Raw genomic sequence first — 24686 nt, 5'->3', positions numbered from 1 at the left:
GATGCAGCTCGGTGCCCGTGGGCCTGGGCGTGGGTGGCCCTTTGGATTCCTGCCATCTGTGAACGTGGGCCAGGCCTGACGGACCCGCCGAGCAGGGCACTCAGCGCCCAAGCACAGCGATGCGACAGGGCTTCTCCTTGGTGGAATTAAATGCCTGCATTGTAAGTTGTGCCGAGGACAGCAGAATAAAACCATATCAACAGCAATGAACCGGGGCCAGTCAGGAGGCCTGGGGGACAGGCCCGCGGTGCCACCAGCAGCTGGGTCTGCGCACCGTCTCTTCCCTCTGCCTTGGTCCCCGCCCAGCGCCGCTCCCTCTGGCCGCTTCTTGCTTTGCTCCTTACCACCGTCTTCCCCCAGAACAGGAAGGTGGGGTGCGTGCTTTCCCGCGCTGGCAGGCGGGCGCCGGGCCTTGTGGGCTGTGCCAGCCCCGGCACGTGGTCAAACACCCGAGCCAGCGGTGCAGACAGTCGGAGCCCGCCCTGGGGGCGGGAGCGGAGCGGGCGGGGCAGCCCCCATCCCCATCCGTCCCCTTCCCCTGCGGCTCCCCACTGGTCCCCCACATGCCAGGTGCTGCCCCCACCCCCACCCACTTCAGGCACCCACACTGGTTCTTCCTCATCCCTTCCTGCTGGGCCCTGGCTCGGTCGCCCAGCGCCTCCCCCCCCGGGGCCTGGGTGGGCCCAGCGGACGCTGCCCTGGGGGAGACATGGTCCAGGGAGAGACGGGCCAGGCAGCAGGGACGACCCCACTGCTCAGCGTGCGGTGCCCGGGCGGGAGGGGAGGAGGCCTTCAGGCAAACGCCGCGGAGGCCCCTCCCCCGGTCCAGCGCCCTGCCTTTGCGCAGGCAGGGCCCGCTTCCTGACCTTTGCCTCTGACCTTTGCCTTCCGGCCACCCCCTGGACTGACACAGAAAGGCCGCCCCGGGGGCAGGGCTCCAGGTGCTGGTAAGAGCGGGGGTCTGGAGGGCACCCCCCCGGAGGGCCCCTCCTCCTGGGCCTTCAGACGGTGGCAGGACACAGCGCTGTGCCGAGTACCGTGCCGGCCACCTGGGTACTGGGGGTGGGGGCCACGGGCTCCAGTGTCCCCTAAAACAGTAGAGGAGGGAGGGGGGCCCCAGAGATGGACAGTGAGGAGGGCGTCCCAGGCGACGGTGGCCGGAAGGTGGTGGACAGCGGTGGGGAGGCCCAGACCACACCATGGAGATGTGGGAGGGGGAATTGGGGTGTGGTGGCTTCGGGGCCACCGCCAGGTGTCCGGCGGGGGCGAGAGGGTGGGGGGCATCCAGGAGGCGGAAGCAGCTCCCCTGAGGCCCTGGAGGCACCTGGGGACCGGGGTGGGCCCTGTGTGAGGGGCAGTGGCGCGAGTGCCACCCTGGAAGCCATGGCCCCGGGAAGAACTTTCTAGAAGGTGGACATCAGCTTAGTGTCCTGGAACGCTGCAAGTCCAGAAAAGATGGGGCCCCAAAGTGTCCACGGGGTTGGTAACGCTGAGGTCGCCTGGGCCCCAAGCAGGGACTGTTGCCGGTGGGGGGCCGACAGGTGAGGGACGGAGGGGTTCCAGAGCCCGGCTGGGGTGCGGGCGCCGGTCTGGGGGGAGGGGCGCAGCCGCGGAGCGCCCCCCTTGGAAACGAGACCCCGCGAAGGAAAGGCCGGGAGCCCAGCGGCAGCGCGCGGGGGGCGGGAGCCGGGCCAGCGGAGCTGCTGCGGGAGCGGGGCTGGACGGGGCGGGACGGAGAAGACACGGGCCCTGAGGCCCGGGCTACAGGGGCGCCGCCGGGCTGCCCTTCCCGCCGGCCTGCGCTCCGCCAGCGCGGGGCCTGCCCCTGCGCCGTCCGGCCTGCTCCGCGGAGCGCCGGGCGGAGACGTCACCAGGAGCCGCAGTGGGGGTGCGAGAGGGGTCAGTGCCCCCAGCAAATCAGCGCGACACCCCGGAAGGCAGCGGCGAGGACCCGGGAGCGAGAGGGAGCGCGAGGAGGGGGCGCCGGGTCCCAGCCCCACCGCGGCCGCGCGCCCCCACCTGTCCGTCCTCCGGCTTCTGGGCCGGCGTCTGGGCGCCCACATCCGCCGCGGGGCGGGAGCCGGGGCGCCGCCGGGAGGACCGGGGCGCGAGCGCGGACCCTCGGCCGCCGCTCCGCCCCCGCCGCCGCCCAGCGGCGCCGCCGGAAAGTTAGCGCGCGGCTGGCACGGGGCGCGGGCGCGGAGCCGGCGGGGGGCGCGGAGCCGGCGGGGAGCGCGGAGCCGGACTGGAGCAGCGCGGTGAGCACTGGGGCCCGGCCCGAGGGGACGCGCAGAGCGGGGGCGCGGGGCGGCCGGCAGGGACCCTGTCGCGGGGCGCGCGGGCGCGGGATGGCCGGCCCCTGCCCCGTCGGACCCTCTGGCCCCCGCCCCCGGGGTCATCCTCCCAGCGCGGACGCGGCGGCCGGGGGTCTCTGCTCTCGGCTGCTCCCTCCCAGGGACGCGCCCAGGGCGGGGGCGCCCCTCCCGCCGCGGGCAGCCCCGCGGAGACACCCCCAGGCGCGGGTCCCGGCGGCCTGGCCCCTCCTCAGGTGGGCCCTGCACCCCGGACGCCCCCAGCGCTGTCCCAGCCCCGGAAGTTTCCCAGGAGGGGCCGAGGGGGGCTCCGTCCCCGCCGGTCCGCTCTTGTGCGAAGCCCACGTTTGTCACTTTAACCCGCAGCGGGGGCGGCTGGCCGCCCCGCTCCCGCCGCCCCGCTCCCGCCGCCCCGCTCCGCCGCCCCGGCGGCCCCCGCTCCCGCCTTTCGGCAGCAGGTTTCTGCCCCCACCCCCCGAACCGAACCGGCTGACCCCTGGCGTCTGGGCGCCCACACCCACCGAGCACTAGGACCGGCCCGGGCTGTTTTCCAGGCCGCGGGGCTGGGGACGAGCCTCGTGGGGGACTGTGCCCTGGCCGGCACCCAGGCCCGCCCCGCCCGCACGGGCTGGGGGTGAAGGACGCAGGATTCAAGTGCTGTCAACAGCCCGTGTCCCCTGACCCACCACCTTCCACCCCTTGCTCTGGTCTCACAAAAATGACCCCTGCTTCCTTCACCTCGGAGGCTGGGGGGCCTCAGCCCGGCCCACTGGGAATCTGGGGCGACCACCGCTGCCCGTTTTGGCTGACCGCCCAGGCTAGAAGTCCCCTCCCCAAGCCGGGGAGCCCCTCCGCTGTCCCCAGGAGAAACTGGGGGGGCACTGGCCGAGCCCTGAACTCTCAGGAGCCATGCACTCTGCCCGGCCCTTGCCTGGTGGGGCCAGCCCAGCAGGTGGGGGGGCAGGGGGTGAGTGCGGGGGGAGGGGCGGCGGCTGGGGCCCTGGCAGAGCCCCCACCTCTGTCCACGCAACCCCCACTGGAGTCTCCAGTCCTGGGCTGACATTTGCGTGGCTTCAGTCCTGGTCCCTGAAGGGAGAAGGGTGGGTCCCCGGCCGGCTGTCCCCACCCGGCCACTCGGTGCTGGGAAGATAATACGGTGAAAAACAGGGAGTTCCGGCGCCCGACCCGGGAGCGCCCCAGGCGGCGCCGTGGGCGCTGGCTCCTCACCCTCGGTCCTGCGGCTCCCCCGGCAGACGGTGGTTCTTGGGGCTGCCGGGCTGCCCGTGGCCCGCAGCCCCCTCGGCGGGGAGGGGGCCTGGATGTGCCGCCCGAGGCGGCAGAAGCGGCCATCCCACCCATGTGGCCAGCTGGGAAACTGAGGCTCCCGGAAGTTAGGCTGTGGGCCCTGGTCCAGGACCAGAGCTGGGTGCCGCGACGTTGCCCTGTCCTGGGGGGCCGGCCTCACCCCTGGGTGCCCAGGGCAGGGACCCCAGAACCCCAGCTTTGCTGAACCCCAATTCAGACAAGTGTCTAGAATCTGCTTGGCTACCCCACAAAGGGACGGAGGACCCGGGCCGCTCTGCCCCTTGTCCCGCTCCCATCCAGACCCTGGAGGGGGTCGCCCGCAGCCCTCAGTGTGAGGGTGCTGCAGCCCCAGCCCCTGAGGCCTGGGGTGGGAGGCCCGTTGAGCCGGGGGACGCAGCCTGTGACCTGTGGGCGCTGCTCCCTAACTGCACCGCCAGGCCAGGCGGGGTGGGCATGGCGCACACCAAGCACCCTCTTTTTTGGCCGTGGCTGGTGAGGAGAGTGGCCTGGGAGGGGCAGGAAGGAGGGGCCTCAGGGCAGCCCACCCGCCATCTCTCCTCTCTCCCCGGGTCCTGCGTCTCCCTGGTCCCCCAGAGTAACTGAGGCCCGTGCGCCCAGGGCTGCTGAGCCCCGCCGGGCCCCGGGCTGGCAGTGTTGGGCGCCGCTCTCCGTGGGCCGGCCGGCAGCTTCGCCCTCGCTCCCCGGCCCCTCCCCGCGGGGCCTCTGAGCAGGGAACAGCTTATCGGGCAGTGTCCTTCCTCCCGTGTCCCCTGCCTGCGTGTCCTCTGTCCGCTTTGCCCCAGCCCGCCCCTCCCTTGGTCCTAGAGCTCCTAGCTGCTCAGGCCCCCCGTGAACGCTGAGCATGCGCACCCACCACCCCTCCTACCCTGGCAGCCGATGGGTCGTCCGGTCAGAATCGGGAGACGAGGCCGCTCTCTCGCCTGAGCCGCCCCGCATCCTTCTGTTTGCCGCCTTCCCTGCCAAGAGCACCCACCACTGTGCGGCTGCCCTGCCTGCAGCCCCGGGCACAGCTGGGGCGCATGGCCTGGTTCAGGGACTGGGGACCGGCCCGTGTCCGCGGCCCGGGGGCCGGGGTCAGGCGCCCCAGAGCAGGCCGTGACCCAGGCGTGCGCCCCGGTCACTCAGCTCTCACCCTGCACGGCGGCATCTCAGGGTCCCCCTGGGGTGGAGGTGAATCTCAGGGAGGCCCTGGCTGAACTGGCCCTTCCAGGCCCCAGCGGGATGGGCAGGAGGTGGGGGTCTGGGGTGTCCCGGCACACCCTGCCTTCAGCCACAGCCTGGGCCCCCCGTCCCCCACTCCGGGCCTCTCCCCGCAATGTCCAGCCAGGCAGCTGTCCACCTGTCCGTCCATTGCTTGCTCCCTTCACGCCAGCGTGCCCAGGCACGGCCCATCCAGAGTCCGGGGCCCTGCACCCAGGCCCCTCCCTGTGTCCCCAGGGGACTCAGTCTGCGCCAGACGGGTTCTGGAGGCCGGGAGGGAGGCTTTGCGTGGCTGCCGCCGCCCAGGACCCTGGCTTGGCCGGGCTCGGCCAGGACCGGGCACCGCGGCCCCCCCGCAGGCACGACAGGGGCAGGGCCCCGTGTCGGGGCCGGCAGCCAGCGGCCAGCAGCGCTGGCCCCGGGAGAGTGTGCTGCAGCCGCCCGCGCTCTGTGCCCCGCGGGGCCCGAACCCGGCCTCCAGTCCCAAGGGGGGGCCGTGCATGTGCCAGGGGCCGCCCTCGGAACGTGCCTGGTGCTCCTGGTCCCCGGCAAGGCTGGGAGCGGGCGGGGGGCCGCCTCGGCACTCAGGGCGCTGGGCGCCCAGTGATGAATGGCCCCAGCGCCCGGCCCGGCCCGGCCGGACGACTTTCCCAGGGACTAAGAATAGGTGGGGAGGCTGGTGCGAGCCGAGGGGGGATGGGCTGCTGGGGGCACTGCCTCCCTGCCCACACCCCTGCCTGCAGCTCTGGGACCCGGCGGGACGGTGGCTGCCACCGGCACGGAGGGGCGGGGCCCCGGTGCGCTGAGGGCCCGAGGAGACAGCGGCAGGCGTGGGAAACCCGCGGCGCCCGCTGGAGGTGGCACGGCGCCCCCCCCGCCCCCCCGGCTGCTGGGCAGGACCTATTGGCCAAAAGCAGCCCCTTCTCTCCCAGCGCCCGCTTCATCGCTAGGCCCCGGCGGCTCGGATGGGTGGCGGCAGGGGAGCGGGCGGCCACGGCGGCCACGGCAGGGCCCGGCTTAGTCTCCCTGCTCCTGGGGGCCTCTCCCCAGCCCTGCGGCTCTGACCCGCAGCCGCCCCCAGACCGTGCGTGCCCACGAGGACCCTCTGCCAGATGTGCAGGGTGGCAGCCCGGAGGCATGCCCCCCGCCCGGCCGCTCCGCCCCCACCTCCCGCTGCTGCTGCTGCTGCTGCTCCTGGCCCGCCAGGTGAGCCCGCCCCCGCCCCCGCCTGGCACCCACCCTCGGGCTGCCCGCCGGGCCCGGGCTGACCCGGCGCGCCCCGCCCATCCATTCCTGCCCAGCCCCAGGCCCCCTCCGCCCAGGTGCTGGACTTCCTGCTCGAGAAGTGGAAGCTCTATGGGGACCAGTGTCTCCACAACCTGAGCCTGCTGCCGCCCCCCACGGGTGAGCCCCCCCCCCGCTTCCACCCACGCGCTGGGCCCACAGCCCTTCCTGAACTCTTTCTGTGGGGAGGCCCTGTCCCCGTGAGGAGACAAGACAGGGTCGGGGTCAGGGGTCACAGAGGGGCTGGTGACTTGCCTGAGGCCACACGACTGGGGAATAGAAGAAACAGTAGACTGGCCCTGGAATTGGGGTGCCTCAGGCGCCCCCCCCCCGCCGCTAGGTGCTCCCGTGGCTTAAAGCCCACCGGGCAGACCCCACAGGGCCAGGAGGGGAGGGCCCAGGCAGGGGAGCTGCGCCCCAGGGACGAGCTCCGAAGGCCACTTGGGTGCAGGGGGGCTGGACGGCAGGGAGCCGCCTGGGAGGCCCGGCCCCTGTCTGGGCAGAGCGGGCCCTGCACCGGGCGCGGGCCAGGGGACCGCAGATGGTGCCAGGCCCAGGAAGAGTGCCAACAGAATTGGGGTTCAGCCCCCAGAGAGGGAGCCACTTCAGGAAGGGCCCTGGGAGGAGCGAGGCCCCAGGTGGGTGTGGGGCACGTTGGAGATGCGAGGTGTCTCGGGAGGGGGTCGGGGGGGCCGGAGCTCAGGGCCAGGCAGGGCGGGGGTCCGGGGAGCCGCCAGAGAGACCCGCGGGCGGGCGGCTGATGCTGGGAGCGGAGGGCGGTGCCGGGCTTCCCAGGGGGCCCGGCTGAGGAGCCCCGGCCCCGGCCCCGGCCCCGCAGAGCTGGTCTGCAACAGGACCTTCGACAAGTACTCCTGCTGGCCCGACACCCCTCCCAACACCACGGCCAGCATCGCCTGCCCCTGGTACCTGCCCTGGCACCACAAAGGTAACGGCAGAGGGCCTTCGGGGGAGGCCGGGGGTCCTGCAGGGGCGGGGCGCTGACCAGAGCCTCCCCCCAGTTCAGCACCGCTTCGTGTACAAGAGGTGTGGGCCTGACGGGCAGTGGGTGCGTGGGCCCCAGGGGCAGCCGTGGAGAGACGCCTCCCAGTGCCAGCTGGACGAGGACGAGGTCAAGGTCGAGGTCAGCCCGCGGCCGGGCGGCAAAGCCGGCGGCGCCCGTGGGGTGGGCGGGGGCCTCCGCGCAGCCCCGCCGAACCGGGCCCTGTGACTTGCAGAAGGAGGTGGCCGAGATGTACAGCACCTTCCAGGCGATGTACACCGTGGGGTACTGCCTCTCGCTGGGGGCGCTGCTGCTGGCCCTGGCGGTCCTGCTGGGCCTCAGGTACGCCCGCCGCCCCCTGCCCCGAGCGGGAGGGGCCTCGGCGGGCGCGGCGTGGGGGCGCTGACTCCCTGTCCCGCAGGAGGCTGCACTGCACGCGGAACTACATCCACGTGAACCTGTTCGCGTCCTTCGTGCTCAGGGCCGGCTCCGTGCTGGTCATCGACGCGCTGCTCAAGACCCGCTACAGCCAGAAGATCGGCGACGACCTCAGCGTGAGCGGCTGGCTGAGCGATGGGGTGAGCTCCCTACGGCGCCGGCGCGGCGGGCGGCAGGTGGCGGGCGGCGGCGGCGGGCGGGGGGGCGCCCGAGCTCACGCGCTGCACGCTGCCGCGGCCAGGCGGTGGCCGGCTGCCGGGTGGCCGCGGTGTTCATGCAGTACGGAGTCGTCGCCAACTACTGCTGGCTGCTGGTGGAGGGCGTGTACCTGCACAGCCTGCTGGGCCTCGCTGCCTGCCCCGAGAGGAGCCTCTTCGCCCTCTACCTGGGCATCGGCTGGGGTGAGTAGGCGGCGCCGTGGGGGGCGCGCCGGCCGCAGCCTCGGGCCACAGCTGCTGCCCCCACAGGTGCCCCCGTGCTGTTTGTCATCCCCTGGGCGGTGGTCAAGTGTCTGTTCGAGAACGTCCAGTGAGTACGAGCTGACCTGAGGCCTGGGGGCGCCCCGGGGGGCCGTCCGGCCCCCTCCCGGTGCCGGGGGCGGGGGCGGGGGCCGCGGCTGTGCGGTCTGGCTGGACGCAGCCGGGGGCAAGCCGGCCTGGTGCCCAGGGTGCCGCCCTTTGGGGCGACCCCTCTTCTTTCCCGGGCACTGATCAGATCCCCAGGGACTCGGGGGTGGGGTGGCAGGGGTGGGCAGGACGTGAGCCGCCCCCGCCCGCCCTCCAGGTGCTGGACCAGCAACAACAATATGGGCTTCTGGTGGATCCTGCGCTTCCCCGTCTTCCTGGCCATTTTGGTGAGGAAACGGCGCCCCCGCCACCCCCGGGGGGGCCCGTGGGGTCGGCCTTCAGCCCCCCTTCCCTGTGGGCCTGCGGTGGCCAAGGAGACAGACAGCATCCTGCCTGGGTGGACAGGGAGGGAGGCCCCGGCGCTCAGCCAGGACACTGGCCGGCGCCCTGGCCTGGGGCTGGCGGCCCGTCCTTGGCTCGGCGCCCACCAGCCCAGGGTCTGTGGAGCCAGGAGGCACAGGTGGGGGCCCCGGGGCCCCCCTGAGCTGTGCCCTCCACGTGCAGATCAATTTCTTCATTTTCATCCGCATCCTTCACATCCTCGTGGCCAAGCTGCGTGCCCACCAGATGCGCCGCACGGACTACAAATTCCGGTGGGTGTGGGCGGGGCCGGGCGGGGTGGGGGCGGGGACGCCCCGTGCCCGTGGCTCAGGCTCGGGCCCCACAGGCTGGCCAAGTCCACGCTGACCCTCATCCCCCTGCTGGGGGTCCACGAAGTGGTGTTTGCCTTCGTGACGGACGAGCACGCCCAGGGCACACTGCGCTTCGCCAAGCTCTTCTTCGACCTCCTTCTCAGCTCCTTCCAGGTACTGCCCGCCCCTGCCCCGGGCCGGCCCCGCACTCTGGCCCCTCTGACTGCCCCCTCTCTGCAGGGTCTGCTGGTGGCCGTCCTGTACTGCTTCCTCAACAAGGAGGTAGGCCGGGTCTGGGGCCAAGCCATGCTGGGGCAGAGGGCGGCGCAGGCAGCTGGCCACCACGCCCGCCCCCAGCAGCCCTGGCCTCGGGGTGCGCAGTGAGGGGGTGCCCAACGTCCATGTCCACAGACGCTGGTGTTCCATGCCCCTCAAGGGCAGAGGCGGGGGTCCCGGGGGGGCCTGGGCCTGGCCCAACCTGCTGGCTGCCCCCAGGTGCAGGCGGAGCTGCTGCGGAGCTGGCGCCGTTGGCGCGCAGGCAAGGCCCTTCGGGAGGAGCACCCGGGCGGCAGCCACCCGGCCTCGGCCCGGCCGGCCAGTGGAGCTGCCACAGAGAAGCCGCTGCTCTCCGGGGGCCGGGCCAGCAACGGGGCCAGCCAGGACGCCTCTGCGGCGGCCCACATGGCCGCCAGCACCCCTGGGTTGGCTGAGAGCCCCTTCTGAAGCCCTGGGAGCCCCACCCGGGGCTGGACTCAGGAGCCGAGAGGGCGCCAATGGACAATTTGGACCAATGCCCTAAGGAGCGGCGGCGGCCCAGGACGCGGTCTGAGGGCAGGGCCTCCCCGCACGTGCTCTGTGCCCGGCTGGGGCTGGGCGGGGGCCGGGTGTGGGGGGAGGGCCCGCCGTGGGTGCCGTGGGTCTGTGAGCCTGGTGCCAGGGGAGAGGTGTGTCCTCCGACAATAAAGAGCTCGCGCGCCAGGGGCCGCAGTGCTTGCCCTGGGCGGTGGGGCTGGTGGGGGGGCGGCCTAGGGTGAGATCAGGGCCGCGGCACGTGGGCGTCTCCCTGCCCCTGGAGCTTGCGCCCCCAATTTACAGATGAGCCGGAGCCCTGAGGAGGCCTGAAGTGGCACTGGTGGCCTGCAGTGCTCCGCTCTGTCCCCACTGGAGCAGCTTCTGCCACCGTCCCACCCGGTTCAGGGGGCCTCACCCCGACCCCAGGCCAGAGCGGAAGTCCCTTGTTCGCTCTCCCAGAGGGTTGCCGCTTGCCAGCAAGGGGACGTGACGGGGGTGGCCGAGGGAGGCCGCGGACCCCACGCTTCTCCTGGCCCCTGTGGACACCCGGCCGGTGCTGGACTTGGGCTCAGGGGGCAGCGCCAGGCAGTCCCGGTCCTGGACCGGCCGTCCTCGCCTCGTCCTGGCTCCAGCGCCCTGAGCAGTTCCCAGGCTGCGCAGCAGGTGCAAGCAGGGAGAAGTGGGCCCCCAACCACAGTGGTCCGGTGAAGGTGACAACACGGCATCCCCCGGGTCCCTGCGCAGCAAGGACGCCACCACCGCGTGGTGCCGGCCACCTTGCTTGGCAGGCGGCGGGGGGGGCCGACGCTGCCAGGGACGAGCTGAGTGTCGGGTGGAGGAAGAGCCAGGTGCGCCCCAGGGGGCGGGGCAGTGGCCCAGGGTGCATCTTAAGGTCCACGTGGCCCCCGGCACGGTGGCCTGGCAGAGGGGCCGGAGGCGAGGGCAGGACGTAGGGGCTGTGGTCGGGCGCCCTCCCGCACCGGGGGCCCAGTGGTGCTGGGTACTGCGTGGGGGGGGGGGGGGGCGGGAGCCGAAAGCAGAGCCAGGCCGGCCAGCCAGGTGCCCCTGCTCCGAGCGCTGCTGGGAGGCGTCCGCCAGCCTGGGGGGGGTGTGCCCGCTGCCCGGCGGCCACGTGGGCTGGGGCTGCTCAGGCACAGCCCGGCTAATTGGAGCAAATGAGAGGACAGGAGGCCTCTCAGGAAAGGTAAATAGAATTACTAACCGACAGGCGCTGGGGCCCTCCTGAGGGGGTCTGCACCCCCAGCTGCCCGGGCCCCCCCACCCCAGATGCGGCAGGCGGGGAGCGATGAGGGGAGGGAGGCTACTTGGGGGCAACTAGGCTCTCCCGCGGCCCTGGGGGTTGGCCAGGGCCCCTGTCATTCGTGGGGGGCTGCACCCCTGCAACCAGTGAGGGCGCTGCCCGCCCGGCCCTCCTCCTCCAGCCCTCGTGCCCAGACGCCGGTGCGCGCCGCTGGCTCAGGGCCGGCACAAGCTCTCCTTCACGCCGGCTGCGCTGGGGGTTAGTGCCCGCCCGGGGCTGTGCGCTCACCTAGGGGCCTTCCGACGGCCCCCCCACCCGGGCTCCGTCTGCCCTTGTCCTCCTTTGCCCCTGCCCCTGTCCCCAAGGAAACTAGAGCAGGCCAGTGGATTCAGGCTCGGAGGGGCAGGCCCGGCCGGGGCCGGACCTGCCCAGCCAATCAACCCTGGCTCTGACCCGGCAGCCCTGCAGGTGGGTGGGCGTGGATGGGTGGGGGACCCACTTTCTCCCTCAGGGCCCAGCGCCCACACAGCATCCCTCCCACCCGGGAGACGGACACCCGGGGCCCCCTGCCCCGTCCCTGCCTCTTCTGCTCCCCCCAACTCCACCCCAGTCCTCCTCCTCAGGCCCTTCCCCCAAGGGCGCCGGCCACCCAGCCTGCTGTGCGTGTGCGCACGTGCGCGCAACTAAACGGGATTGGGGACCGAGGGGAGGAGAGCCCGGGCTTCGGTACGCGCGGCCCAAACCTCGGGGCGCCCTGGCGGGTCCCCAGGTCAGCCGGGCCCAGGGCGTCACTGGGGCCGTGACCAGGGCAGAGGCCCCAGGGGAGACACCCCCAAGCGGGTCGAAGCGATCAAACACACTGCGAGGCCCTCGGCCTGGTGGAGGGCTCAGGGCTTAGTTAGTGTCAGTGCCTGGGAAACTAAACAAATGAAAGAAGGCAATTAGTAACTATAAGGGAAACAAAAAGTTGGGCAGGAAAGAAAAAACAATCACAGTTTACCACATGGCTCGGCTCTGATACAAACATGGACATCTAAAGTAAACTCAGCATCGATGTAACCAAAGCCAGGAGAGGAAAGCGCTGTGGTGGGGGGCACTTGGGTGTAGAGGGAGCTGGGGAGAGCGAAGTGGGAAAACCCAGGAGCAGCGGCCCACGTCTGCTCTTCGGAAATGGAAATAGAAATACAAAGCGAAGACCGGTTTGGTGGGGCTGGGAGCAGCTGCCTCTGGGTGGGGGTGGGGCGGGCAGGAGAAGGCTCGCCGCCCCCCCCCGCCCCGCTCCCCACGGCTCAGTCCCTTGTCCCCTCCCTGACCGTGCTGCCCAGGGGCGGGCCCCACTCTCCTCCCCTCTTTGTCAAGCTTTAAAAGCCAACGTTCGGCCGGCTCCCACTCTGCATGTGCAGCCCCGCAGCCCTCCCTGACCCGCACGGTCGACCCAGCTCCCACGGGTCCCTCCTGTGCCCATGCGCCGCTCACGCTGAGCCCTGTCCCCCCACGGTTTGCGCAGGGAGCCCTCCCAGCAGGTGTCCCTGCTGCTGCTGGAACCCCGCAGGCGCTCAGCGCAGCGGGGAAACCCTCTGACCCCCGCGTCTCCTACACGCCCACGAGCCTCCGCGCCTCGCCCGCTCCACGGGATGCAGGGGACAGAGCAGCCTGTCACCACCACAGGGCGCGACCCGCCAAATCCGGAACGTGGGGACTCCCCCACCAGTGCGGGGACGGGCTCCATCCCAAACGGAAGGGAAAAGGGACAGAGCCCACCGGGAAGACAGGGAGTCAGGCCCTCCCAGGACACGGCTGGGCACCGCGTCCCTCCCTCAGTGCCCACGGACGGCACGGGCCAGGGCTCCGTGCTCGCTGCACGCGCGTTGGGAGGAAACAAAAGCGCATGGGTCAGCGTAGGACGCCGCGCCCACGCTGGAGGCCAGGGCGATTAACGTGCCCACGGAGCCGTCAGGCAGGGGTGTCACGCGCTGCCGAGACGGACAAGTGGATGCACCCCCGTCCCACCAGGACACGGGCCGCATCCCGGCCCAGGGCCGCCCGGGCAGCGCAGGAAAGCTGGACTGGCAGGGACGTGCGCGAGAAACGGCCTCGGGGTGCCCCGGGGCCGCCCCTGTTGGGGGTGTGGCCGGCTCTTGGCAGGGCGAGCTCGTTGCCGCCCTGGAGGGCGCAGGGCCGGTGTCCCCTTCTCACCCCCACAGGAGGGACGGAAGACCCAGAGGGGGCTTGGCGGTGAAATGAAGTCCACTTTCACCTAATACGGCGACAGCGGACCTTCCCCGACGCGCCGCCCAGAGGCGCTGGCGTCCCTTCGGCCCGCTCCTTCTCGGGCGGGGCCCGCCTGCCGGGAGGCGGCGCAGCGCCCCCGGGGGCTCGCAGCAAGGCGGGTCCAGTCCCCCGGCTGCGTCCGCCGTGCCGAGGCCGAGGGCCCTGCCCGTGCACTCGCGAGGCGACCGGCAGCGGCCGCCGCAGCGCGGGGAGCCTCCCCGTGAGGGGACGCGGGCCGAGATTCCGCGCGCGGCTCCAGGTCGCGCGCGCCGCGACGGCCGCCTGAGTCCAGCCCGCCCCCCGGCGCCCGCCTGACGGGCCGTACCCCGCTGGCCGCCGAGGACAGCCCGGGGGCGGGGCCTCAGCCCCGCCTCTCCAGCCCCCTCAGTGGTCCAGGCGAGGCGGCGGCCTGCCCACCTGGCCCCTCGCACCGCCGCTGGAGGGCGCCCGCTCCCCCTTCCCAGGCCCAGGCCGTGGGCGCAGCCCAAGTAGCCCGGCTCCTGGGCATTAAAGCCCCCGCAGGTCCCGGGGTGCAGCGGAGGCCGCGGGGTTATGGGAATTAGCTCAGTGCCTGGCACCAGCCAGCACCCACTGGCAGGGAGCCTGGGTGGCTGTTTATTATCGGAACCCTCAGGCCCCGGACGGGTGGCTCCGTGGTTAGAGCATCGTCCCTATACTTCAGGGTTGTAGGTTTGATCCCCGGGCAGGGCACACACAGGAATCTGTGTCAAGTAAGTGGGACAACAAATCAATGTTTCCCTCTCCCCTTCTGTAAAGGTAGCTACACACACACACACACACACCCCACCTCCCGCGCCCCAGCTCTGGGGAACCACTCCCAGGAAAAGATGTCTCCAGAGCCACCTGTGGGGCCCATCCAGCCCCAAAATACTCTTCTGGGAAACGACGTTCCCAAAATAAACTCTGGCTGGGCTGGGCTCGTCTGGCTGGTCGGCCACAGCTCTCCAGGTCTGCAGGTCAGGTGCCCTCGGGGCAGCTCCAGGCCCGCAGAGGCCGCCCACGCCCGCTCCCCAGGAGCCCCCGCCGCCCCAGGAGGTGGAGCCCTGGCGGGCTCAAGGGCCTTGACCACGAACTCGGGTGTCCGGCCCTGCACGGGCTGCCCGTCTTTATTCTCCGGTCCCGGGCTCCAGTCACAGGGAAAGGGGCCCCAGTGCCCCCCCAGCACACAGCACACACAGGACCCGCCCGGCGCCTCACAGTCCTGCCCTGGGTGCCGCAGCCACCAGGGCCAGGCCTGGCACCAGGACCCTGTGGGGGCGCCAGCAGCGTCCCGGGCTGCAGGGCCCGTGCCACCCAGAAGCTAACGCAGGAGGGAAGGGGCCCGGCGGGGCAGTGGGGGCAGGGAGGGCCACACACTTCCCGTGTCTAGGCCAGAGGAGCAGCCAGGTGAGACCCCGCCGGCCTGGCGGGGCTGCCCTCGCCCCGCCCGCCGGCCACCTCAGGGACCAACGTGGCACTCGGGTCCACAGGCCCACGGGCCCGGGGGCAGCAGCTCCCTCATCTCTGCCCTGACCCTGGAAGTGGCCGGGGCTCGGTGGGGCAGCGGAGAGGAGGGAAGGGCAGGGGAGTCCGGGTCAAGGCCCCGGGGGCAGGCAGGGCCAGGGGGCTCCAGACACCTGGGCCACAGTGGCCGAGGGCTCAGGGGCTGGCGGGGCCCAGGCCCTCCCCGTGTCTGGCAGCGGAGACCCCCGAGAGGGGAGGCAGCAGCGGGGGAAGCAGGGGCAGGCCGCGGCCCCCCTCCCCAGTGGAGCTGTCCCGGTCCCAGGGCCTGTGGCCCCCTGGAGGCACGGCCCCGTCCCCGCTCCCAGGAGCTGGGCCCACAGGAGGGCGGACCAGCGTCAGGCTGCCGCCGGATCTCCCGGAGGCCCGCGGGGGCCCCGTGGGGGCTCTAGGACTTCTTGGCATCCTGCGTGGTCCGGCGCTTCAGGTCGCTCAGGTCGATGGGCTTGAAGGCTGCACAGACACAGGCTGGTCAGCAGGGGCACAGGAGGGCAGCTTCGCCCAGCTCCTGCACCTGCCTCGGGCGGCCCCGGGGCCCAGCCACCCAGCCAGCCGCCTCCACCGGGGACAGGAAGCGGCAGCCCCGCCCGGCCTGCCCACTCACTCTTCAGGCTGGGGTTCGGGACCTTCTCCACGTACTCCTCCACCAGGCCCCGCTCGCTGCCCGGGATCTGGCTCCGGAGGTCCCGCTCCACACCCTGCCAGGCTGCGGGAAGGAGCGGCTGGTCAGAAGCCCCTGCCCAGCGGCAGAGCCCCCCCGGTCCCCCTTCCCCCAATCCCTCAGGGGGTCTTCGCAGGCCCTCGCCCAGCCCCCCAATCTCCCTCCTCTCAGCATCTCGCCCCCAGACTGCCCCGCTGTGGGCCTGGAGTCGCCCCCAGCGCGTACCCCCCCTCAGGAAGCCCTGCCGGGACCAGCCCAGCCACGTGGGGGCCAGGGCTACAGGCGCAGAGGTGCAGGTGGCCGGCCGGGCGCAGCGCTCACCCCGGGCGGCCCTCCCGCACACAGCCTCCACGCTGGGCTCCCCCAGAGTGTGCATCCGCCTTCCACAGCGCCCCCTCCCCGAGAGAACGCCACCAGCTCCACGTGCTGCCTCTGCTGGGGGTGGGGGCGGCCCCTGGGAATCACAGTGGCTGCGGGAGGAGAGGGGAGGCGAGGGCAGGGGCAGGCGGGGCGCCGCACCTTCGTAAATGAAGCGCACGTTCTCCTCGTGGGCCGGCGTGAAGATCTCGCTGCTGCTGGGGGGGGCGCGGGGGCTGCTGTTCCTCTTGCCGTTGTAGACGACTCTGGAGACAGGGGAGCTGGGGGGCCTGGCTGGTGAGGGGCGTCGGGGGCAAGGGGTCCCACCCGCTCACCCCCCGAAAGAGTCCGCCCCGCCGCCTGAGACTCACCTGGTCATCGCTGGGGCGTCTGGGCTTCCCGCTCCGCCGCCAGATCCCCTCAGCCTCTGGAAGGGAAGCCCGGGGCACGGGACACAGCGTCAGCCTCTCCCCAGGGGCTTCAGAGACCGGAGGGGCGTGGGGCGTGTCAGCCTCCTCCCTGTGTGCGGCTGACAAGCTGTTGTGACCTCACTGTCACCAAGGGCTTCGAGGGGTGTCCAGCTGCCGAGGCGGCAGCCTCGACTCGGGGGAGCCCAGGGCCGGGGCAGCGACACACATTCCTGGGAGCAGCCTGAGCCCCCAGTCCCTGGACCGCCGCCGCCCGGGCGGCCCCCTCCCCCGGCCAGGTGCTGTCTGCTCCGTGACAGCTCGCCTCCAGAGCCACGGGGCTCCCCTTCCGTGGACCCCAGCTCTGTCCACAGAGCCTGGCGTGTTGTTTCCGCAGGCCTCAGTCCTCATCTGCAAGGTGAGGACGTGCTTCCTAAGTGGTGAGGACACAGGGAGCCTGCGCAGAAACCTGCCCAGCTTCCTGGTCCCGGAGGCCCCTCTGAGGGAGCGGGTGCAGGGGACGCAGAAGCCAGCAGGGCAGGCGGGCTGGGGGAGGGGTGTGAGCAGAGAGGAAGCTGCTGGCCGCGCCTGACCCAGTGACCGAGACCCTGGCATGGCCTGTTTATACCCTCTCTGCCCAGGGGATTTTAGAGCCCTGGGTGGGAGCCTATTTTTAGGTTTGCTCTCAGACTCGCCAGCTGGACAGGACTGGTCCCAGCCTGGCCTTGCCCCAGAGCTTGCCCAGAGGGGGGTGGGGGAGCCGTAGGATGGGGCTCTGAGCGCAAGGGCCTCCCCCGCCGACCCTGGAACCGTGCTAAGTGCAAGCCGCAGCCCCCGCCGGCAGGCCGGGCGAAGGCAGTGCGGGGGCCTTCCCCCGCTCACCACGCAGCACTGAAACACCCGCAGGCCAAGTCACACACAGCAGCACGGCACAAAACCAGCCTCCCGTGAGCACGAGGAGCCCTGCCCTGCCCCCAGACCAGCAGCCTCCACCTGCGATCCTGCCCAGGCCACCACGTGGGGGCACGGGGGGTGGCGTCCTGGGGCGCTCGCTCAAGGGGCTGCTGGCCCTGAGCAGGGGGGGAGCTCCAGTTCTGCTCCAGGATGGAGGTGCCGCCAGGGGCCCGGCCCTCGCCTCTCCTCACCCAGGGTCCCGGCCTCGGGCAGCCGGCCCCCCACTTAGCCACCTCTCGGGGGCACCTGCCCCGGCAGCCTCGCCCACCCCACCTCTGCACCCAGCGCAGCTGCTGCGGCCGCGGCCTCCTCCAGCCACAGCCTGGAGCCGCCCCGCTCCCCTTCGCCTCTGTGGTCCCCAGGCCTGGCTGGGCTGGGCCCAGAGCAACTGGCCTGCAGGGGCAGGGCCCGCGAGCTGAGCCCCAGTCCCGCAGAACCCTTGGTCTGTGTTGGGGACCCGCCGCAAGCCACCCCCCACTGGCTGGGCTTCCTGGCGAGACCAGGAGCTCACGGAGGAGGTGCCGCTCCTGGGCCTGAGGCCGAGCGCCGTCACCGAGGCCCCCAGTCAGATGCCCTGGGAGACCCTGCTCCTGGGGACCAGACACGCAACAGGTTCTCACGCCCATCAGACTTGAAGAGCAAATAAAGCAACGTTTTCAAAGGAGCCACTGCCTGCTTCCTCTCAAGGTGGGAAGGTGGGAGGGTTACCCCACGGCCTGACTTTAACAGCCTGCGTCCTACCAACCGGCCTTCCCAGATGGGAGCAACCTCCGGGTCCCCACTTCTCACACAGCTCAGCTTCCTGCCCGGGCCTTTCTCACCAGAGCCTCTGCTGGCCCGGCCCTGCCAAGACCCTGCCGCCGGGCAGGGCTCCGGGCACCAAGGCACCAGGTGGACGTGCTGGTAGCTTCCCGGGGGCCGGGCACCGGCTGCTCCCTTGGAGACAGCTCGCGCGCCTACATCACCCCTGGGTGTCTTCCACGGAGCTGAGCCCAGTTCTGACCCAAAGAAAATGTTTATTAAAAATCAAACGAGCCCTGGCTGGCATGGCCCAGTGGATCGAGCACCGGCCTATGAACCAAAGGGTGGCTGGTTTGATTCCCAGTCAGAGCACAGGCCTGGGTTGTGGGCCAAGTCCCCAGTAGGGGGCGCGCGAGAAGCAACTAATCAACGTATCAGGTAGATGTTTCTCTCTCCCTTCCCTTCTCTCTAAAAGTAAATAAATAAAATCTTAAAAATCAAACAAACATGCACGCCTGTGACAGCCATTCCAGTGCATGGAGGAGGCGGAGGTGAAGACCTGGGCTGAGTGCGCGTCTGGACCAGCACAGCAGAGCCCCCGGGGGCCTCTGCCAGGACGGCCTAGCGGGTGGGGGAGCAGAGGGGGATGGGGGCGGGCCCAGAGGCCGGTGCGCAGCGCTGGCACCAGCTGCAGGCCCATGTGGTGTGCGTCCGGCAGAGCGAAAGGCAACCTGAGTGTGTTTTCCAGCAAGGAAAGTGCTGAGCAGGGCCACCGAAGGGCAGGCGTGGAGGGGCCAGCCACCAAGGCGCTGGAGAGAACAGCACCGGCCTGGAAGGGCACGAGGGACACCTAAGGGGACCCACGAAAGCCACCGAGGGCTCCGGTGAGGGCAGGGGCTGAAGTCTGGCAGGACAGAGACCAGGCGCTCAGGTATGGGTCGGGGGAGGGGTGGGCACGGCCTGCATCCAGGAACCCCCGGAGCCACGCCAGGGATGAGGGCGGGGGCTGCCTCTCCTCAGACCCTCCCCCTCTCTCAGAAGTGTCATCCTCCGACACAGCTGCCTCGCCTCTCGAGCTCAGCTCGGGACCTACGGCTACCGCGTGCCGTCGCCCTGAGACTGCTTCCCGGTTCTCCGGGCGCTGGGGCTGGGCCTGCGCCTTCCCTTCGCAGTGCAACCTGAGCCCACAGGACCCGTGTCTCGGAGCGGAAACACCGTCACCGTCTCCCCTTGGCCCAGCGCCTCCGCCACGGTGCTCTGGTCACTTCTCCCGCTTCCCAGGGCGCCAGGGGGCGAGGACCGCCCCCTGAAGGGCCGGCCGCCTGCACCTCCCTCCCTTCCCCTGTGCGCCCGCTGCCGGCACAACCTGACCGACGGCCACTTCCCCAGTCGCTTGCCACCCAGGCGCCCCCGGGGCCTCTACGGCCGTCAAGCCCTCGGTCTGGCCCCAATCTGTTTCATCGGGTGTCACCAGCTGCTGGCCCCGGTCTACCCCCAACACAGTCTTTGCCACAGGGCCCCCTCTGCCTGCTGCTGTCAGCGCGGAGTCCCCCCAGCCCACGCTGCGCCCTGCTGACTGTGGCCGCTGCTGCCCAAGCACCTGGAGGGCTGCGTGCTGGGCACACACAGGGTCCCGAGCCACGGCCCATCCCTGCTGCCCTGGGCAAGCCCCTCCCCTCTCTGGGCCTCAGCATCCTCGCAGGAGCCCCAGCGGCCCCCAAAGGCACTCACCAGCAGGGCACGGCCCGTGGTGCCACCACTCGAAGGAGAGCTCTGCGGCTTTCACCCCTCACATGACAGACCGGGCAGCCAGAGGGGGCGCGCCGTCTGACCGGGCACTGCTGAGATGGAGGGGGACGCAGCTGATGGCGACGCGTGTACCAGGACGGCTCTGGGCCACGCGGAGCCAGCCCCAGCCCACTCAGCGGGGTGGGGGGAGGCCCAGAGAAACGCAGGGCCAAAAACAGGGGGCCTTCGCGGCCCCGACGGCGGGGGTTCGGCGGTGAAGCAGCCTGCCACTCGGCCAAGTGCGGCCCCCACCCGACCTGCGGGCCTCCAGGGCCGAGGCAGCCAGGTCTGTCCCCCCACTTCCATGTGGTCCGGCTCAGGCTGTGGAGGGAGCCTTCCTGGTGGAGCTGTGCAGTACCTTGCTCTTCCGTGGGCTTGAGACCTCCTGGGGACAGGCGGGGGGCCCCAAGCCTGGCCTCTGTTGCCCCTGTCTCAAGCTCTTCCCTGTCCCCCCAACAGCCACACGCCTGCAGGCAGGAGAGGAAACGCTCGGCTGTCCAGAGCAGCGGCGGCGGGCACTGCGGAGTGAGAACCAATGAGGCAACGGCTGGGCGCTCTGTGTCCCTCGGAATTTCCGAGACTCATACCTTCTTAGGTTCCACGTCTGCTCTCATTCTGTGTGTGGGGCTCTTACCAGCCCAGTGCCAACCAATGAGGCGTCCAGAAAGCCGTCTACCACCCAGGCAGTGCCAGCAGGATGCCGCTGAGCTGGACCCCAAAGAGGGCAGCCGGTGCCCGAACACGCGGGGGCAGGACCTCCAAGCAGTGCTCCAGCCCTGGCCCCACTTTCCCCGGTTACAACGGCATCTCCGGTCCCGGGCAGCAGACCTGAGCGCGTTCACCCCCTCCACACCCCTCGAAAATCCCACCACCCCAAAACCCCCCCACGCCCTTCAGGACTCCGTCCAGGCCCCAGGACTCCGCCCAGGCCCCAGTCCTCCTCAAAGCTCTCAACCCCAAGGGTCGCCCTCTGCTGCCCTCAAACACCTGCGGAACTTGGCGCAGGCTGTCCCCTCCGCCCCAACCACTGTCCTCCCTCCGGGTTCCAGCTAAAAGACCACTTTCTCTTGGAACTCCCCCGAGACAGGACGGGGTGACGGGGGATGCGCTACACTCGCACCTGCCCACGACCTGGAGTGTTTGTACGACCAGGGCTGCCTCTGTAAGGACAAGTGGGGTACCCACGGTTTCCACCCGGGCAGTTGCGCCCTGCGGGGACACCCGGTGCACCACCCGCCGCGGCCGCCCCGTGCCCCGCGCGCCGCGAGGGCGGGGCAGGCCGCGCAGCCCGCTTTTCGTCCGCACCGGCCCCGCACGCCCCGGCCCGGAAGGCAGGGGTGGGGCAGCAGAACGCTCAGGAAGAGAGGCTGCAGCGGGCCCGGCCGGGTGCGCGCTCCAAGGGCTCCTCTGAGGCCGGAGACGGCGCCTCGGACCCCGGGCCCGGCCGCTGCGACCGGCCGCCGCGCCCGGCCCGGCCCCGCCCCGCGGCCCGGGCGCCACGTCCCGCACGCCCCCGGCTCCCGCGCCGCCGCGGCGGGCGCCCCCAGCAGGCCCGGGCGCGGGGCGGGGTGGGTGGGGCGCGCGGGCTCCGCGACCCGCCCCGGCCCTCCCCTCGCGGCCTCCGCACCAGGGCGGGTCCCGACCGCGCCCGCTCCGCCCCCGCCGCTGCCGCCTCACCTCGCCGCTCAGCCGCCGCCGCCTCCGCCAGCTGGGGCCCGGCCGGAAGTGACGCGCGCCGCGCACGCGCAGGGCCAGGCGCGCCACGTGACGCCCGGCGCGCGGGGCGACAGGGCCGCCGTGTCGGGACCTGCGGGGCTCGGGGGGCCCTGGCCCGGCGTGGACGTCGGGCCCTGCTGACCGCCGGGAGCGGCTGGAGCCGGGGACCGGGACGGGCGCGCGTCTCCAGCAATAAAGGCACCACCACGGGCTGAGGCATCGTGTTTATTGAAAAAGTAAAAAGTGCAACAATAAAAAATTCGCCTGGAGAAAAAGCCAGACCAGAGGTGGGGACGGGGGTTGTGTCCAGCGAGCGGGGTCCTGGCCGCCGCGGCCCCGCGGTGGGGCAGGGTGCGAGCCGTGGGCGGACAGGGCTGGGCTCAGTCCATCCTGGTCCCCTTGAAGAGCTCCACCAGGTCCTTGAAGTCCGGGTCAATGAGGTCGGAGGGCAGGTCGCCGTCGTCGTTAACTGCCTCTCTGTCTGCGCCCAGGGAGATGAGGTACCTGGGGTGCAAAGGGCCGCCCCCGTTGCACTGGGCACATGGCCTGGGGAACCCCCCCCCCCAAAGGCCAGGAGTGCCGGCTGGGGCCCTGAGGTCCACATGTTTTTCCTTTTTCCAGGTGGGGTGAAGGGTGAGAAACCTGACCTTTCAGAAGCTGTGGCTGACTTTCCCGACCTGCTCTAGGGAGGGGGACAGGGCAGAAAGGAGTTTCCCGCAGCCCTTCGGCTTCTTAACTATATCTCCAGGGCCGGCGTTTGGAGGCCACGTCCTGGGTGGGCAGGAGCCGCCGGCTGCGCCTCTCACCTGGCGATGTCGGGGTGCCCATCGCTGCAGGCGATGTGCAGGGGTGTCCAGCCCGTCTCGTCGCGCTGGTGGATGTCGGCCCCGTGTTTGACCAGCAGCTTCACACACTCCAGGTTTCCAGACAGGACGGCTTCATGCAGGGCTGCCAGGCCTGCGCAGACAGGACCGGCGGGGTCACGGCGGGGCCCTCCTCCCCACCGCCCCCCAGGCCCTCGGCTGGCCCCCCAGGCACTCACCCGAGGGGTGGATGGTGTCCAGGGCCACTTTCCGGGCCCGGAGGAAGCGCCCCACCTGCTCCAGGTCGCCCTGGCGGATGTGGTCCAGGAAGAGCACGTCGTTGGGGAAGCGCACACTGCGCTGGGCCAGCATCCGCCGCCGCCGCTGCCGCGGGCTGTAGCGGACGTAGCGGACAGTTCTGCTGGGCATCCTGGGGGCTGTGGCGCGGGCCACCCGGCGAGGACCCTACTGCTCGGGGGGAGGAAGGTGCCCGGCCCCACCCAGACTGGTGGGCAGGGTCCTCGAGCCTAGGACAGTGGCTTCCAGCACGGCCACCGAGTCGCTCCCTGTGTCCCTTCTGCAAGAGCAGCTCCCGCTTATATGGGCCCCGCGGAGCTATATAAAGCCGCGTGGTCACCCTTGCGCCACAAGGGCCTGAAACCGAGCCGCTCCCCGCCCCGAGCTCAGATCGAGTTCAGTGGCTCATCTTTCAGCCCACCTGTCGCTGTGCCCGGCCAAAGGGGTCAGGTCCTCCCTGGCTCGCCGTTGCACCCGGCCCCGGAGCTGGACCTAGAAGGTGCCTTCCTGAGAGCACCAGGAAGACGGCCTGCAAGGCAGGCAGCCCGCTACCGAGGGCGGCCGCGGTCCGGCCGGAAGCCCGGGAGAGGGGCGTAGCGTCCGGAGGGGACAGCGCCTCCACCTCCCCAACGGCGAGGGCTGCCCACGCCTGAGGAAGTTCGGGTGCTGCTGACCAAGCTGGAGGGAGGCCCCGCCTGGGCCGACCCGTCTCCTTCCCTGTCAGGGCGTCTTCCGTTATGGCTGGACTGCTCTTGGCACTTTGACCAAAATATGGGCCTCGGTGGTTCTGCCTTCCTGCTGGGGAGCCTCCCAGGCAAGTTTGAACATCTCGTCTCAGCACCGCACACCCCGGAAACCTCCTGCAGGCCACGCCCACATGGCCTGTTCGTCTTCCCGACCTGTCCCAACCCCCCAGTTCTGGTTCCAGCTCCCGGCCACTGGCTGGACATGTGCTCGCCCCGAAGGGGCCTTGAGTCTGTGCCCCAAGGACAGACCATCACGTCCCGGGGTTGGGGGGGGTGCCCTTTGCAGCTGGCCCGGGGCCGACGTACCTGTGGGAGCACAGCCAGTGGAATTTTTAGAGGACGGTCCAACCGGCTGGGCCGAAGCCACCTGCCTTCTCGGCAGCGGCCAAGGCCTGAGGTGGGGCGTGGGGCGTGGGCCTGGGTGCGGGAGAGGAGCCCGCGGCAGAGATGGGGGCCTCGACCGCCTGTGGGAGCTGCGTGGGCTGGCCAGGAGCGCGGCCACAGGACCAGGACAGCCCCGCACGCCCAGGGCAGGCCACGAGGTCGGCGAGTGCTGCTGCGGCAAGGAGCCAGGCTTGGGGCCTGGAACAGCCGGGCTTGGTTCCCTCCCGGTCCGGGAGGCCGGGAAAAGGCGCGGGCAGCGTCGGCTCCTGCGGGCTCTGCAGGAGTCCCGGGAGCTCTCTGCTTCAGTGTGCCGCCCCCCCGCATGGTCCCCGGGAGGGTGTCTGTGTCCCAAATTCGCTTTTTCATAAGGATGCCAGCCCGTGGAGTAGGGACCCCCCCCCCCCCCGTCCCCTTCCCCTGCTCCAGGCAGACCTCATCTTGAACAAGTACATTTGCATCAACCTCTTTTCCAAACAAGGGGCCCTCCTGAGGTCCTGCGGTCAGCACCTCAACATGTGACTCCTGGGGGGTGCAGGGGAAGCCCTGACCGCGGGCAGATCCCCCCCCCGGGAGGTCCCTGAAGGCCGAGTGAGGCCAAAGGCGAGGCCGGCCGGCAGAGCCCTCGGGGCTGGGGCCGGCAGGGGGTCACCAGCTCCCCTCGGCCCCCAAGCTGGTCTTGGTCCAACGCAATCAAATCAGTAAATGGATGGGGCGGGCAAAAGGAGGTTTGCAGTTGTGAGCACGTGAAAAAGTTTATTCTGTGTTATCATTGACTAATTGTTATTTATTTGTATTATTTGTCACCTCATTGTTACAGTTTGGTACCCTCACATTTATCTTGTAGGTTACGGTGGCCGGTACCTTCACCCACACTTGTCCGCCCCTGCATTTCACACCCTCTGGGCGCAAAGCCTTGGGCCACATGTTGTGGAGGGACCGGACTCCCAGGTGGCCTCCCGGCCCCGCGGGTTTTCTCCATCGGCCTCGTGACCCCAGACCCGCGGGCCGTGGGCCGCCTCCTCCGGCAGAAGGGCGGTGCCCAGCGTCCCGGCCCCTGGGGCTCGGAGGACGCACGGCGGTCCCACTCCTCCTGGTCACCGGGGAGGAGCCAGGTCCAGTTTCTCCTGGCTTATTTACGCGAAGCGCAGAGACTGAAAGTCCTAGCTGGT

General features: G+C 71.0%; 3 protein-coding genes across 7 annotated transcripts; 1 reads left to right on the top strand and 2 right to left on the bottom strand.

The window, feature by feature from the left end:
- Positions 1-817: 817 nt before the first annotated feature.
- On the top strand, positions 818-9690 carry GCGR (glucagon receptor). Of its 5 annotated transcripts, none has more exons than XM_054593365.1 (14): positions 818-947; positions 5889-6044; positions 6140-6242; positions 6961-7068; positions 7142-7263; positions 7358-7464; positions 7544-7700; positions 7841-7961; positions 8028-8088; positions 8344-8413; positions 8691-8779; positions 8854-8992; positions 9059-9100; positions 9314-9690. In XM_054593365.1, exons 2-14 carry the CDS (start codon positions 5976-5978, stop codon positions 9539-9541), a joined length of 1416 nt encoding a protein of 471 aa, XP_054449340.1. In that variant the 5' UTR covers positions 818-947; positions 5889-5975; the 3' UTR covers positions 9542-9690. The 5 variants fall into 5 exon arrangements, with proteins under 5 accessions (XP_054449340.1, XP_054449337.1, XP_054449342.1 ...); XM_054593362.1 differs by having other exon boundaries at positions 7802-7961; XM_054593367.1 differs by having other exon boundaries at positions 7204-7263; positions 9314-9669.
- A 4553-nt stretch (positions 9691-14243) lies between these two features.
- Positions 14244-20404, bottom strand: MCRIP1 (MAPK regulated corepressor interacting protein 1). The gene is made up of 5 exons (XM_054593313.1): positions 19515-20404; positions 16053-16108; positions 15844-15962; positions 15268-15369; positions 14244-15116 (listed from the first exon to the last, which is right to left on the bottom strand). Exons 2-5 carry the CDS (start codon positions 16058-16060, stop codon positions 15052-15054), a joined length of 294 nt encoding a protein of 97 aa, XP_054449288.1. The 5' UTR covers positions 16061-16108; positions 19515-20404; the 3' UTR covers positions 14244-15051.
- A 1097-nt stretch (positions 20405-21501) lies between these two features.
- Positions 21502-22678, bottom strand: PPP1R27 (protein phosphatase 1 regulatory subunit 27). Its single transcript, XM_054592933.1, has 3 exons — positions 22330-22678; positions 22094-22244; positions 21502-21791 (listed from the first exon to the last, which is right to left on the bottom strand). Exons 1-3 carry the CDS (start codon positions 22517-22519, stop codon positions 21668-21670), a joined length of 465 nt encoding a protein of 154 aa, XP_054448908.1. The 5' UTR covers positions 22520-22678; the 3' UTR covers positions 21502-21667.
- Positions 22679-24686: the final 2008 nt, after the last annotated feature.

The sequence above is a fragment of the Pteronotus mesoamericanus genome, unplaced genomic scaffold, assembly GCF_021234165.1.
Source record: "Pteronotus mesoamericanus isolate MK-2021 breed Mesoamerican mustached bat unplaced genomic scaffold, CSHL_Meso_final scaffold_408, whole genome shotgun sequence".
Taxonomy (NCBI): Eukaryota; Metazoa; Chordata; class Mammalia; order Chiroptera; family Mormoopidae; genus Pteronotus; species Pteronotus mesoamericanus.
The sequence above is the reverse complement of the archived record's forward strand: the minus strand, read 5'-3'. Positions and strand labels throughout refer to the sequence as shown.

Coding starts and splice junctions, on each gene's coding strand:
- GCGR (XM_054593362.1), top strand. CDS start 5,976: ATGCCCCCCGCCCGGCCGCTCCGCCCCCACCTCCCGCTGCTGCTGCTG. Junction 7,701..7,801: donor GCGGCTGGCTGAGCGATGGG/GTGAGCTCCCTA, acceptor TGCCGCGGCCAG/GCGGTGGCCGGCTGCCGGGT. Junction 8,780..8,853: donor CGCACGGACTACAAATTCCG/GTGGGTGTGGGC, acceptor CGGGCCCCACAG/GCTGGCCAAGTCCACGCTGA.
- MCRIP1 (XM_054593313.1), bottom strand. Junction 15,370..15,843: donor CGTGCGCTTCATTTACGAAG/GTGCGGCGCCCC, acceptor TCCTTCCCGCAG/CCTGGCAGGGTGTGGAGCGG. Junction 15,117..15,267: donor CCCGAACCCCAGCCTGAAGA/GTGAGTGGGCAG, acceptor GTGTCTGTGCAG/CCTTCAAGCCCATCGACCTG.
- PPP1R27 (XM_054592933.1), bottom strand. CDS start 22,519: ATGCCCAGCAGAACTGTCCGCTACGTCCGCTACAGCCCGCGGCAGCGG. Junction 22,245..22,329: donor GGACACCATCCACCCCTCGG/GTGAGTGCCTGG, acceptor CTGTCTGCGCAG/GCCTGGCAGCCCTGCATGAA. Junction 21,792..22,093: donor GGGCACCCCGACATCGCCAG/GTGAGAGGCGCA, acceptor TTTGCACCCCAG/GTACCTCATCTCCCTGGGCG.